This window comes from Ostrea edulis, chromosome 6, assembly GCF_947568905.1.
Source record: "Ostrea edulis chromosome 6, xbOstEdul1.1, whole genome shotgun sequence".
Taxonomy (NCBI): Eukaryota; Metazoa; Mollusca; class Bivalvia; order Ostreida; family Ostreidae; genus Ostrea; species Ostrea edulis.
In genome coordinates this window covers 87423083-87438317 of record NC_079169.1, presented here as the reverse complement: position 1 = coordinate 87438317, position 15235 = coordinate 87423083, and the positions used below count along the sequence as shown (strand labels likewise).

At 37.1% G+C, this 15235-nt stretch overlaps 1 protein-coding gene across 4 annotated transcripts; it reads left to right on the top strand.

The window, feature by feature from the left end:
* The first annotated feature begins 7816 nt into the window (after positions 1–7816).
* Positions 7817–12278, top strand: LOC125646373 (alcohol dehydrogenase-like). Of its 4 annotated transcripts, none has more exons than XM_048872620.2 (6): positions 7817–9337; positions 10036–10158; positions 10370–10712; positions 10816–11120; positions 11254–11403; positions 11518–12278. In XM_048872620.2, exons 2-6 carry the CDS (start codon positions 10042–10044, stop codon positions 11644–11646), a joined length of 1044 nt encoding a protein of 347 aa, XP_048728577.2. In that variant the 5' UTR covers positions 7817–9337; positions 10036–10041; the 3' UTR covers positions 11647–12278. The 4 variants fall into 4 exon arrangements, with proteins under 4 accessions (XP_048728577.2, XP_055998489.1, XP_055998487.1 ...); XM_056142514.1 differs by having other exon boundaries at positions 7817–9919; XM_056142512.1 differs by having other exon boundaries at positions 11254–12278.
* Positions 12279–15235: the final 2957 nt, after the last annotated feature.

Below are 15235 nucleotides of genomic sequence, written 5' to 3'. Positions count from 1 at the left end.
CCAAACACAAATCTGAATATCTGAGAGTGGACATATTTTCAAAACACAAATCTGGGCATCTTCTCGTGATATGGGCATATTCCCCCAAATTTCCTCAAATTGTGGGCATATTCCCGAACGTAAAGATGGGCATATCTCAAAACACAACAATGTTGGGCATTTTTTTCTGAATATGGACATGTATTCTCAAAACTCAAATCTGGGCTCCCCAGAATGTGAGCTTATTTCCAAAAATTCTCAATGACTTGTCCTTTGCTCTTTCAACGCACTAGTTGCAAAACTGTAGTTCTCTGGGGGGGGGGGGGGGGGGGGGAGACATTGGCATACCAGGGAGCTACAACCTTCAATTTACAGCACAACTTTCCTGAAGCAGCAAGTTTTCAGTTCGAATCGGGTTCTTATGAATGCTTGAAAGTATGTATCTTAACACAAGCATAGAGGGAAAAGCTGTAGAAAATAGTTTTGAATATTAAAATGCAGAGGTTACTGGTAATGTGAGACTTGTATCATGAGCAAAAAAACATGCTGTAAATGGAAAGATTTTTTGCATGGATACATATCCCCTGTTAATTTTAGATTCTTGAAAGATGTGAGAGGGAAATGTATAGCTTTGTATGGTAAGGCAGAATATAGGTTTTATAGGAAGCTAAACACTTAATGATGTTGCTGTGCATACCATACCTGCCATTTGAGTCTGTTTACGGTGAGTACATTTGTACCTGTCGTCTGTACTTCTCATTGATTTATGTATTGCTGTATGTACAAGCACCTGTCTATGGTATGTAGATTGCTGTATGTATAAGCACCTGCCTGTGGTATGTAGATTGCTGTATGTACAAGCACCTGTCTATAGTATGTAGATTGCTGTATGTACAAGCACCTGTCTATGGTATGTAGATTGCTGTATTTTACAAGCACCTGTCTATGGTATGTAGATTGTTGTATGTACAAGCACCTGCCTATGGTATGTAGATTGCTGTATGTACAAGCACCTGTCTATGGTATGTAGATTGCTGTATGTACAAGCACCTGTCTATGGTATGTAATTCTGTACCTGTCTTAGATATATAGATTACTGTATTTACATGCTGGGTAGAGAAGAATTTGAAAATGATCATTCTTTATTTGTGGTTTAGAAGAAAGTTGTTTATGTATTAATTATGTATCTGGTTCTTCCTGTGTATATTTATCGCATTCTGAATTACATGCGTGATCTGATGATAATAGCTAACATCTAAACAAGTTTGTTTTTCAGCTTATAATTGGCAGCTACAACATATATTGTGCAATATCCTATATGTTAAAATGTATATTTTTATTTATTTTATTTATTTAAAAGATGTTTTTGATGTGTACAGTTTATGTGTGTGATCTGTTTCCACATTCATTCGATATTTAGCATCGTCATCGACGGTTTTGATATTGTGGCAGCATCACTGAATTTATTCTTGCCGAGTATTGTTTTAAATTTACTGGCAGTCTGTTGTGCTGTGGATATTAGTTCATTTGTAGGTATGCTATGAGGGGGTGGGGTGTTTATTAGATTGTAGAATCTCATTGGTCTGTTGTGTGAATGATATCTGTTCATCCAGAGAATCTCATTGGTCTGTTGTACCGGGGGAGAAGGGGTATCTCCCCTTGTTCAGAGAAGCCCAGTATTCTGTTGTTAGGGGGTTTCGGTTGACTGATTATAATTAATGCTTAGTAAAGTACTTATAAACCTGTATTAAGAAATTTATGTGAAACTATATGTCTCTCATTTTTGTGAAATGGTTGTGCTGTAGGGAGTACATGTATTGGTTTATCTAGAGAAGCACAGTGGTCTGTTGTATGGAGGGTGTCAATTTATTCTGATATATAGCTTCATTGTTTCATATATATTTAAGGCAATAGTACGTAGGTTACCATGACAACAAGACAGCGTCTTGGCAACTGAGTTGCCTCTGATGCTTTGCAAATCATTTAACCATAGAAACCAAATAAAGAATCGGGATGATTAGTCTTTTCACCTCCGTGTTGTATTGATGTTTGGGTGCCCATGGCTGGCTGTTTGAGTCTTTTCACCTCCGTGTTGTATTTATATTTGGGTGCCCATTGCTGGCTGTTTGAGTCTTTTCACCTCTGTGTTGTATTGATGTTTGGGTGCCCATGGCTGGCTGTTTGAGTCTTTTCACCTCCGTGTTGTATTGATATTTGGGTGCCCATGGCTGGCTGTTTGAGTCTTTTCACCTCTGTGTTGTATTGATGTTTGAGTGCCCATGGCTGGCTGTTTGAGTCTTTTCACCTCCGTGTTGTATTGATGTTTGGGTGCCCATAGCTGGCTGTTTGAGTCTTTTCACCTCCGTGTTGTATTGATGTTTGGGTGCCCATAGCTGGCTGTTTGAGTCTTTTCACCTCCGTGTTGTATTGATGTTAGGGCGCCCATGTCTGGCTGTTTGAATTCCAACTCCTACCAGACTTAGTTGGTTTTTGTAGTATTGGGTTTTTATGGCAGGTTTATTACAATTTCAGGTTTTGAGATGTGCCTTTTCTGTAATGATTAGGAGGAATTCTATCATTTCTATGTATGGCATATCAAACATGGTATATGAAATATTGTAATATTTTATCTTTTCCATTTATATTGTATAATTTTTCACTTGTATAGGATACTTTCCATTTGTATTGTATATTTTCCATTTGTATTGTATATTTTCCATTTGCCTTCTATAATTTGTCATTGTATATTTTCCATTTGTATTGTAAATTTTTCTTTATTTGTAGTATAAGTTTTCATTGTGTTGTGTCTGAGGAGTGGTTTATTTTGAGTTGTTATGAAGGATTTCGTCTGTATCATGTTCAGCGCAGGACTAGTTAAACATTAGGTTTATAAGCAAGGGAAAGTTCAGTAGAACCTACATATACTTGTGGGTAAAAAGTAGTAATGAAAAGATAATAGCTTGATAATCGAACCATGGTTTAAACCAATTGAAATCCTTTGTAACAAGCTAAAATAAACAATCCTTCGGATACAATACGAATGAAAAATTAAACAATACAAATGAAATTATACAATACAAATGAAATTGTACAATACAATTGAAATTATACAATACAATTGAAAGGTTGGTTGGTTTTATATTGTTTAACATTCCGCTCGAGAATTTTTAAATGTCAATACATATGAAGCAGACTGAAAATATACATGTACTATATAGATGGAAAGTTTACAATGCTGACATACACAATACAAATGAAAATGTACATTACAATGCATTTTTCACAATGCAAATTACAAGTGGAAAAGATTAAATATTGCAAAATTTGACTGGTCATATCTCTCTTTGCAAGTGGGATGGTTTTTGTTCATTTCTTTTCAAGACAGATTTTATACATGGTTTTTATTCATTTCTTTTCAAGACAGATTTTATACATCCCCCGGAAAATGTAGGTATTTTGTACTGTCCTTAGACTTCAGAAAGTTTCTATACTTCTTGACTTTGTCCATGTACCGGGAGTTTGGTTTACCGCTGCAAGTGAACATACTCTTTGTTGAAACCCTCGTGTTAGAGATGGCCAATGTGTGCACGTGATTCAAAGGTTGTTCTATGAATACAGGTGTTTTCTGAATTTTGAATGCAATGTTTTTGGCTGTAACTGTTTGGTCATTTTATACTATAGTTTCTGATCTATATACTTTGTTTAAAACCAGGACCAATAATATTGGAAACACGTCACAGAAAATAGGAAAGTGGAACGCCATGATATGTAACATGTTTCATAATAATGACTGTTAATGTAGAATAGTTTAATTTTCAAATGCCTCCTGTGGAACGTTTTTACTGACTTTGTGCCAAATAACTTTACACTGTATACAATTGTTACTATGTTGATAGCCTTTATTGAGGATTGTTAATTTTATAAAAATGTTATATCATTAAAAATTTTAATTGTTAATTTTATAAAATGTTATATCATTAAAAATTTTAAATGAAATTATTTGTTGTGTTTTATCAACATTACCTACAATTAAAGGCATAACTTCTCTTCTGATATAACAGGACTGCCGCGATTTTTAAAACTATGTGAGCTATAATTGACGCACTAATTAGTAGTTATTGTTTGATCTTCCATTGAAAACTTGCGTCTTTAATTACATTTTACAAGGTCTTGCACTCTAGCTATTAATAAAGATGGCCGACCGGGTATTGTTAGCTCTAAGCCTCTTGTAGCCAGTCCCAGTGAATATTATACCATTCAGACATGGGTACTTGACGTTTTAAATATAAGTAAAAATGAGTGTCTTCCTGTAAACTATTAAGTGATTAGTTTGTTTACAGGAAGACAGTTTTGCCCCTGCATTCAGGTAGCTAAATCATCGTACTGACCTATTTTTAAAAAGTCAATGAATTTATAGAGATGCATATTATGATAGACTTCTGTATACATCACAAAACTCACAACACCGGCGAAATGTGAGCAATATTCAAGACACTTAAAAGGTATATGTGCCGTATTAAACAGTATTCTGTTTGATGTTAAAAACTAGACCTAAGTTTTGTCAATATGAAAAAGGATACAAGGAGTAATGGTCTACTCAATGTTTCGATTTCTAGTGCATATTCATGACAGGGTGGCGTTTATGGAGGTGGTGTGCAAAAGCGCGAGAAAAATATTAGAAACACGTGGCAGTTACGGTATACAGTTGTAATGGATGGTGATTTCATGTTAAACCTAAAATTTAACTCCCCTTGTATTGCTGAGAGTGGTTCTCTCTACCCTGTTCTCCGCCTGACTATCTGTATCGCTAAATGTGTCCTGTCAACAGCCTGCAGGCCGTACACGCTTGCACGTTGCTTTGTTGTTTACTTTCGAAATTCCGCGTGATCATATTAAATATTTCGAAATGTGGCATTCACTATCCGACTCAGGGAACACAGACATGTAGTAAAACAGGAAACTGGCTTGATTTCTTTTTAATCCGACTGAGTTAAATAGCATAATTTGCAGAAAGTGTATAGTCAGTCTGACTAAAGCCAGCCCCTACGCATTCACTTCTGGCTTTAGTCAGACTATTGTATAGCTTGATATAAAATACATGGTTTTTTATTCCTACGGTGATATCCAAAGAATATGCCATATATAGCTTAAAGAATAAAAACGTTCCTATGGGTATTCATAGAAGGATAGTGAATCAGTAACATCATTACATGACCTTGACCTTCAATGTCGTATAGTCTGAGTTGACTACTAACTTTGATATTGGAGTGAAGGATAATCTCAGCAAAATTCCAAACCCTTGATCACATTGAACCTTTAGACAGAAGAATTTAAGATCTTTTTTGTGTCGGTCAAAGCATCACCTAATTTCAGTACGTCTAAAAACTTTTAACGTTTGCTTTACATTATCATAACATTTGCAGTTATCTCCCATTGATCAATCGCGTGACACCTTGCAATCTTTCGAAAAAATCGTTCCATATCCTGGAATTCGATATAATTTTCATCAATTTGGACGCAAACTAGTATGTGAGTTCAGCCAATCGATAGAATATTTTTTCTTCTTTTTCAGTTCACGGTATGCAAGGATACTTTCGATGTACATAAGTTATATATTTACAGTACTTTCTTTCGTTTGTATAGGATTTATTGTACGGAGGGGTGTGGGAGTCTAGTTGCGCAGCGACGAGATTGTCACGCCCCTCTGTATACAATAAATTTTATGCAAAATTACATGCGTTGTGACGTCATAAGTCTGTGGTTGATCAAAGATCGGTGACTCGGACTTTTAGAGTTTCAAAATGATTCGGATGACATTACGTTAACTTAAATATGTATGGTAATGGATAATGAAAAAAGTGCAGATGAGGGATTGGGCAGAATAAGTATGTCGCAGACTTTAGCTAACACGTGCTTATTGCAGTTGAGAATCATTACCATTGTAGTACATGAGCGAGTAAACCCATTGATACCATCATCGATTTGCCAATAGTAAAGTGTGAGTCGTTGGTACCACTGGATCCCTGTGTACTTTGAACGAGTTTGGCGAGAAATTCAACAATGGTGTCATTTAATCAGCACTGGCTGATCAGTTGGCACAAAATGTCAAACAAAAGGTATATTCATATCTATGCACGTATGATTTTGCAACAAGAAGATGCGGTAGATAGGAATGTTTTTCAGTACTGTTAATTACTTTCTCCTGCAGATTATTTTTTTATTATTTTTTCTATCTCGCTAGCAAAGAGTTTTCGATCGATGAATGAGGAGCGGAGTGGACCCAAAACCCATGGCTAGCGAATATGTATAAATTTTTTCCCTTGCAAAACATCATCGGACGAAATCATTATTTGAACGATTACTATACCACCATATACACTTGAGTGTTTTAAAACTCATTTCCGTCTGTCCAGGGACATGTTAAAAGTAATTGTCTCCAAGATTTAAAGGGAAATACTGTAATACAAAATCTGTTACTTTCAGCAACCCCGCCATTGTGAGTGGTGGACCTGGGTTAGCCCCCCTTTCCGCCACAAATACAAGACATTACTGCGTGGCATATACAAATGATAAGGTTGAAATCATTCAAATCCTGCGCAGAACATATTGAAATCAGAAGTTATGCGGGTGGAACTACAGATTCCGGACCCATAATGGCTAAGTATTTTGGTCAATTATACTTCCCCGGCCCCTTTTATCGGATTCCGCCACTGCGTGTGTTGATTGATTGATTGAATATTGTTTAACGTCCCTCTCGAGAATCTTTCACTCGTATGGAGACGTCACAATTACCGGTGAAGGGCTACAGGCCTATGATGCTCGGCACTTATGGCCATTTAGCAGGTAGGGATATTTATCGTGCCACACCTGCTGTGACACGGGACCTCGGTTTTTGCGGTCTCATCCGAAGGACCACCTCATACGACAAGCAAGGGGTACTGAGGACCTATTCTAACCCGGATCCCCACGAAACTTATATCATTTATATGTTGCATTTCTTATGTATTCATCATTTATTAATATTACAGAATTGTTGTTGTCTAGCTGCGTTCATAGTTTGGAAGTTATAGTACGGTGTCGTGAAAGTTATTGTACAGCTAAGACCCCCCCCCCCCCCCCCCCCCCCCCCCCCCCCCAAGGAAGTTTTCTGCCAAAGGTTTTCTGTCTGATTTAAAGTGTGGCTAAGATCAAAGGAAAAATAGTACCGCACCTTGACAAATTAACATATTATATAGATGATAGTGACGTGTTGCAGAGGTGTGCTTGCTGAGGTAGAACATGAAGAAAACTAACTCGTAGTCTTATAAAAATAATTGATTATTAATCATATTCCATCTACATCAATGTGCAATGTAATTTGATAGTGGTTGCAATCATGTCCTCTGCTGTGCAAACCATATGGATCTTTTTTGCAAAAAGGACCAGATGAAAATGCCCTCTCTCTTCCCGTGGTGTGGCCTTGAGGTCACACGCGGCAATCACGTTCGATACGCACGGCGGTGAAGTTTCGGCATGGATTGACTTCCTAGAAAGCATTCCATATGAGCTGCCATGATGCCATCCTCAAGGTAAGACTATCTCTCTGTGATTTATAAATGTTGATAAGAACATGCACGTGCGATTTCTAGACAAGGGGATACCAATGTTTATTAAAATTTCCCGTTATCTAAATTAATTATAGTGGGGAATTAATATGTATTGTTGACCCTTATAATAAACTTGTATTCTGTAAGAAATCAGTTCCATTGCAAGTTTTTGTCTCGTGGGAATTCAACTATTAAATAGGAAAGGTCCCATTCCTTTGCACGTGGATTTTTTTTTTTTTTTTTTTTTTTGCAAGTTGCTGAAAATTAATAAAACTTTTGATATTTTTGTTTAATCTGCATCTTTTTTAACACGGCGCGGCTATTATTTCTCGCATAAGCATAATTAGCACGTTTTACAGCATATCAGCTGACTGCTCCTAGACTAATGCTGGAAGATGTCGATTATCAAGGAAAAACCCACTGTCTGGGATGTAGCACCAATACATTTGATGATGGGGGGGAGGGGGGGGGGGTCAACTTTTGCAAGAATTTTCATGAACATGGACTGAGATCAAAAGATGTCTTGACTCATGTGCAATACCCGAAAAAACCAGCAAAATTATCAGGAAAAACAGGAATATAAAATACTTTATGTAAAACTGTCAATCTATAAGGTTGTTGAACGACCTATCTACTTACAGATGTAGACGTACAGTGCAGTACGTGTAACGCCCGTAAGTGAGCGGATCAAAGGATCTAATTTTAATTAAATTGTTAAACTCCTCGCTTTGTACATTTTTATTTGTATATAAATAAACATATATGGGTAAGAATGGGTTGTCTTGACTACATAAGAGTACAAGACCGTCAGTCTATATATTACACGGAGTTACAATCTTTCTTTCTTTTTTCCTGAAATATACATTTCTAATAAAGCATCTTTTGCAATTGTGCATCTTCAATATTTTCAAGATCCAACATATCAGCCCAATATGGAAACTTAATCACACCTGTTAGTGTAGGTATTATATTATATTATTATATGATTGAATAATTCCTAGCTCTCTAATTGGCTGAGATCTAACAATGTAGAAGTCATACTACGTTATGTTTACCTGTACGTGACCTTCCAGGTGAATATAAGGAATTATTTTTTTCACATAGGACCAAAATAGACCTTCCAGGTGAACATAAGGAATTATCTTTTCCACATAGGACCAAAAATAGGTAGTTGAAACTTTCAATTAAAGATCAAGATGAGTAACTGCGTCTTTCTTGTCAAATCGTGTAGTTTGATTCAGTAAATATTTTATAACATTTTTGTTGTTGTTAATGATTTTGTATATGTAAATCTGTTCTTTTTTTATTGAATATCACTAATGACTTTATGATTTTATTGTTAAAAAATACCGTAATATTATTCTCATAAAATGAAAAAAAAAATGTGCGATAATTTTACGCTTTTCTTTCACATACCAGGCCTAGTCCTAAACCATTATTCTCAAATAAAATGTATTAAATCGCCTCATAATCACGAAGGGTTAGTATGCCGAAGAAAGGCAAATGTTATGAATATGTAACAATATCGTATTGAACGTTAAGAATTTTGAAACGGACAATAAAGACTTGCCTATAGTGAACGCATTTGATTGGTTGGAGGGCGACCGCTTTTTGCCCATCATGTTTACAAAGTTCCATGTCCACGTGAAAGGTGGATGTTTTCGTAGGTTCATATATAAACAAACGGCCTTCGGAATTCATTAAACGTCTGAAACACGAAGAAGCAACTTTGGATGATATAAACTGAGAATATTTTTCTGTGAAATAGAAAGGTAAGCCGCATTTTAAAATTAAATCTTAATTTAACTAGATTAGGAAGTTATTTAGGAACTTAATCGAGCTACCATTAAATATCTGCAGCTAGGGCTATTTAGTCTGAAGAGATCTAAACGAGGGTTGATTTTTTTATGTGAAGAGAGAGAAACACACGGTGATATTCATGCATTTTATTTCTGATTAAACGTGTAGTTAGCATCGAGCACGACACGGTGTGTAGACGTGGGCCTTTAGCATTCATTGACCGCGTGAGGTTACGCGACCTATTTTCCTTGTAAACAGCTGTTCTCGGAGTGACCAGATAGGGTCACGTTGTTATCGGCGATCGTTTAGGTTGACAAGTATATAAATATCTATATATTTATGTGGGATTCCTTTATAAGACATTCAATGAGTTAAACCTTGAAAAAAATAGCCACAAACATTGATAAACAAAAGAGTCACACGCATGCGCATATTGCATAATGACGAGTGCATGATCACAACATGCACAAATAATGTTGTGAAATGAGGTCAGTTCATATAGACAGATGAATCTCTGAACGATACCTAGTTATATATCGCACAGCAACCGGAATGTACGTGTTCGAAATATAAAACTTGGGAACTGTTTTGTTCAGAACGTTGAAGTGAATACACTGTTTTCTCATTAGCTGTCTTTTCACTTAAGAAATATTGTTTTCTCCATCAACAGTCAATCATGTTGGACAACGAAATGTTGGTAGACAGACATTCGGCCCACGACCTGTGTAGTCCGATCGAGGCCTCCACATCTATGGTGATGCCCAGTATTCCCAAAGGGGGTGTTCTGGTCAGGGTGAGTACTAAAGGGCTGCTACTAATAAAGCTTAGTATGTTAGAAAAAAAGAGGGCTCAATGCTATTCAAAATATCGAATGGGACGTTCTTTTAAATCAGAATGATAAACTAGGACCTAGTACGTTTTGAAAATGAGATATTAAAAAAAATGAAATGATATTGCTTCTGTCGTAGCGTTTATAAAAATGGAAGTGTTCGATTTCTTCACAGGTTCAGTGCCTTGGCGCGTGCTCACCAGAAGGGCAAATAAAGAGAAAGGATTTGCACCCTATACTGCCAGGCATTGAAGTAGCTGGAGTTGTGCAGGACGTGTGCCCCTCAATACCCAACAGGAACTTCAGCACCGGCGACAGGGTCATTCTGTACCTCGATGAAGACTTTGCGGAGACTGGCTACCAGGAATACATAGCTGTCGATGACGTCGACAAATGTCTTCAGATCCCAGACTGCATACCTATAGAAGTGGCGGCAATGTTGCCAGGAAGTGCTCTCTCGGCTTACAGCGCCGTCATGAAAGCCAAGCTGCACATACAGAAACTACAAGAGGTCAAATGTAAGTATTTTTCAAGATGTTTATCAGTCATTTCATTCACTAAAAGAGCCAAGACTCTGATTAAGGTAGAAGAAAAATAAGGAGAATGTCATTCTCTTTGCAGCTGGAATCAATGTCTTGGTGGTCGGAGCTGGAGGAATGGGACTTTGGGCGGTGCAGTTAGCCAATTACATGCTCTCACAATTCAGTCAGACTAATATCAAATTGTTTGTATCGGACAATAGCATTGACAAACTACTAACTGCCCTTGACCATAATTGTTATGACGTCATCCACTGGAACGAGGAGGATCACGAGCAGTACATCGTAGAGAGAACGCTAGAATCATGCAAAGGTGGAGTGGATGTAGTCATTGATTTTGTCAGCTCGCCAAGAACTGTTCACAGAACTCTCCGAGTCCTTAATAGGGTGAGTACATTTCTTCTTTGTCTTTATTTTGCCACGAGATATGTAAACAATTTCCTTTAATGCCAGTGCAGTTTTTTTGATGTTGTTTTTTTTTTGGCAGATTTTGATAGCTTGTATCTGTTTGGTATTTCAGGAGGGGTTGATTTTAGTTGGAGGCAACACGATGTCAGAGGTCTGCATCAACTTAAATGCCCTGGCAGCAAAACAACAAAGCATTGTAGGAATACCGAAGGGTACCCTCAAGCAGCTCCTGGAATTAGTGGACCTAGTGGCTGAACAGAAGGTTAGTATCGGATCCCTTCACATCGACTATCATGTGATATCGGTGATCAAATTTAAAATTTTCGATAAAAATTTATCCTTGCTATATAATTCGATCTACTTTGCTTTATTTCAGGTTAAACCACCTGTGTTTTCAATTCATGACATCACTGATGCTAATCAAGTCTTCGAAGACCTTTATCAGAGTCGGATAACGGGGAGAGCCATTCTGAAGATCAATCATTCACAAACAGTAGACAACTGAACTGTTTGTCAGACGGACAAACCAAAGCCAGCTTAATGATACAGATTTCGAAGTAATGTAGTGCTGACATGCAATACATAGCGGTTTCCTCGAATTCTGAGCTTTTCCCATCAGTCCCGGGAGGACTGAAATTCGGACAGCCACTTCCTCATTCAATCCATGATCTGCAAAGTATATGGTGCTCTGTGTAAAGCGCTTTGAGACTGAGAGAATTTCGGTGACCACGTGACGATCTGAAATGACAGTCAGTTGAGGTGGACTTGTAGTACTGTTACTGCAATGACGTGCCACTGGTGTTCAATAATTAATCATGATAAATACCAATATAGTCTGCCGGAGCGTCTTGACCTCGATGACGGAACATTCATGTGCTTGACGTGTTCGTGGGCGACTTTAAAGGCCTACTAGTTATTAATTTATTGTGTAGTCGTTGTCCTATTTCCGTTGAGGCATTATTGGTAGCATTTTAAATGTGATATTGTGTGAGAACGAAGATAAGCATGAAAGTAGTTCAAGATTGTTGTGAAATAATGTGAACAGCGTATGCTTGTGTGAAAATGAGAAAATGTTATTTGTTATAGCAAGTTTGTCATGTATAATTTTATACAGTTATTAAAATTCATGAAACTTTGTGTGCCAGTGATTTATGACTGTAGATGACCAGATTTAGCAGCATGACAAACCGCAGTATGTTCTGGAAGGCGTTGACGTGTTTACAACTAACATAATTTGGATATGAAGAATAAAGTTAAGAGGATCATGCGACATTTTTTTACGCAGATGGCCGTATTGGGATTTAAAGTACAAACTTTAAAGAGCGCAGGTTTAGTCGGTTGTAAACGGCTAGATCACGTTTATAAACAAGGAGACATCAAGGGCATCATTATCATCTGGCTTCGCTCCTCGTCTTATAAGCATTACTAATAAAATGCCATTATATATAGTCGATCATGAGGCAAATGTTCTAGGTGTTGTAAGAACACATGGGACTACGTCAATAAAATGGAGACACCTACCAGAAATTGCCTCTGGATAACTAAACTGGACAGTCGTTTAGTGGTATGCAAGCATTAACTCACCGGAGTTCCATGGTTAAATACAAAACGGTGTCTGGGAAAGCCAGGTTTAATAGTTTTATTTGTACATGTTTGTAACTCGTAATATGGAGACGTGACCTGACCAGCTTTAGGTGAAGTACTACAACATTTAACTTGTGCATGGCGCTCCAAGATGGAGCAATGTGGCTTCTTTATCGTTCTAATGTCTCTCCAGTGACGCATGATTTGTTTTTACGGTCATTCAAAAAGCACGTGACGTTAATCCAGGCGCTTGGTGAGGGAACAATCACTACCTGCATGTGTGTCCAACAGTTTAGGTTTAGTGCGGCGCCGGGGCCAATGCTCAAACCCGAGATTCCCGTGGGGATCTGGGTTGGAATAGGTCCTCAGGACCCCTTGCTTGTCTTAAGAGGCGACTAAATGGGGCGGTCCTTCGGACGAGACCGCAAAACCGAGGTCCCGTATTATAGCATTTGTAGCACGATCAAGATCCCCCCTACTCAAAGGCCGTAAGCACCGAACATACGCCTAAATTTTGCAGCCCTTCACCGGCAATGGTGACGTCTCCATATGTGTGAAATATTTTTGAGAGGGACGTTAAACAATATTCAATCAATCAAACCCGAGATCTTCACATCTTAACCACGTGACTTCCGCGATCGGTACCAGGTCTTTACTAAACACAGGAAGTAATGAAATAAGTGAAGACTGACTATTCACAAATCTCATAATTCCTGTAATACAAGGTTAAGGTATTCCATGTATAATGAAAGGATAATGAACAATTTTGAAGGATTTAGATCAACATAAAACTTTATTGTTAAATAATGATGGAAGTGAAGCAGATGAAATTCACATGACTGGTAAATGATTAGAAGCTGACCTTTTTGCACTTAAGACTTTTTGGAAGAGTTGTCTGCCCTTTGTAAAAATAAGAAAAATCCAATTTTCTAAAAATGTGTGTGGTCAATGATTAATTTTATTTCATATTTTCATAAAAAGAAAGTGTATGTAACTTTTTACCAAGAGATTAGTATGAAAATATAATTTGTTTTTAAAATATTGTAATAAAACATGCTTTTCCCATATACTTCAATGTTAAATTCTAGGTGAAATATATCAAGCAGTAAACAAAATTTAGAAAATTCCTACCGTGGGTTATTTTCATTTGATGAACCCTTCAAAATGATACCATGATTACAAATATTCCACCATCCATTTATTAGATATGAAATATGGTCATTATACATTGAATACCTTAAAGAGTGGGGCAAACACGGACCCCTGGACATACCATAGGTGGCCTGGGACCAGGTGCCAAGGAACAGTATGCATTCCCTGTTAACCGGTGTGCTCTATAGGTAAACGGGGTGATAGACAGAGACTAGAGAGAACATTATTTCAGCCATATACATTACAATGAGTTGTAGTGTGTGTCCCCATGTTTCCGCTTCTAAGCATAAATAAGTCAAGTGAGGTCTTCCGACACTCATTTTCCAGTTCATATCCTTGTCGCAATCCAATAATTACATTAAAAAAATGTAATGATGCCAATTGAATCAGAGTCATGCAATGTGATCATCTTGGTTCATAAAGAAGACATTTGTTTTGGTGTAGAGACCGGTGTCTGGAGATCTTAACAGTAGCCAGTAGTGACCTCGACAGTATGGTGTTTTTAGTCAACATAAGGTTACAGATCCAACTCCTGCCTTGCATTAAATATTAATACAGAAAACGTAAACACTTGAGAGTAACCCCGTGAACTGCTTCAGAGTTACATGTGCTGATAAAGGAGCAGGCGCAATTTCAATAGATCGATACTGAGTTGTTTACGCGAAAAAAAATACTCAAATGTAAACATGACAAAAAGCATGACGCCTTGCACTTGTTTACTAGAATGTACCTTGCACGTGTTAATGACACGTCAACTGACCTACTTTTTGGAGCTGTTCTCTAATGCGTAAAAGACGGGAGAGTGTTAACATTTCATTTTTTATGATTTGCCACATGATATCCGATTCTACAAATAAAAGATCTCACCAAATGCGTATTTATCAACATCTGTCACAGATTTTGTTTATCTATGCACGCCTCTCGAAGTTCCGTATACACACCTTTATTTCAAATTCCTGTAAACTTGAAATTCATGTTTCTGTTTCTGACCAGTAGATGAAACGCATAACTCATCTATATTTTGTAATCTTGGAAAAACGAAGGTATATTGTGATACTCATTTGAATGATAAATTAATCGATATGATTTTACTTGTTTATTTTCAGGGAAAATACACTTATATCAGATGTAATACACTTCTATCAGATGTAATACACTTACATCAGATGTAATACACTTATATCAGATGTAATACACTTCTATCAGATGTAATACACTTCTATCAGATGTAATACACTTACATCAGATGTAATACACTTACATCAGATGTAATACACTTACATCAGATGTAATACACTTACATCAGATGTAATACACTTCTATCAGATGTAATACACTTATATCAGATGTAATACACT

Excerpts from the sequence above, each read along its gene's own strand:
- LOC125646373 (XM_056142512.1), top strand. The coding sequence starts at position 10,042 with ATGTTGGACAACGAAATGTTGGTAGACAGACATTCGGCCCACGACCTG. Across the intron at positions 10,713-10,815 it reads GAAACTACAAGAGGTCAAAT|CTGGAATCAATGTCTTGGTG; the intron begins GTAAGTATTTTT and ends TTCTCTTTGCAG. Across the intron at positions 11,121-11,253 it reads CTCTCCGAGTCCTTAATAGG|GAGGGGTTGATTTTAGTTGG; the intron begins GTGAGTACATTT and ends TTGGTATTTCAG.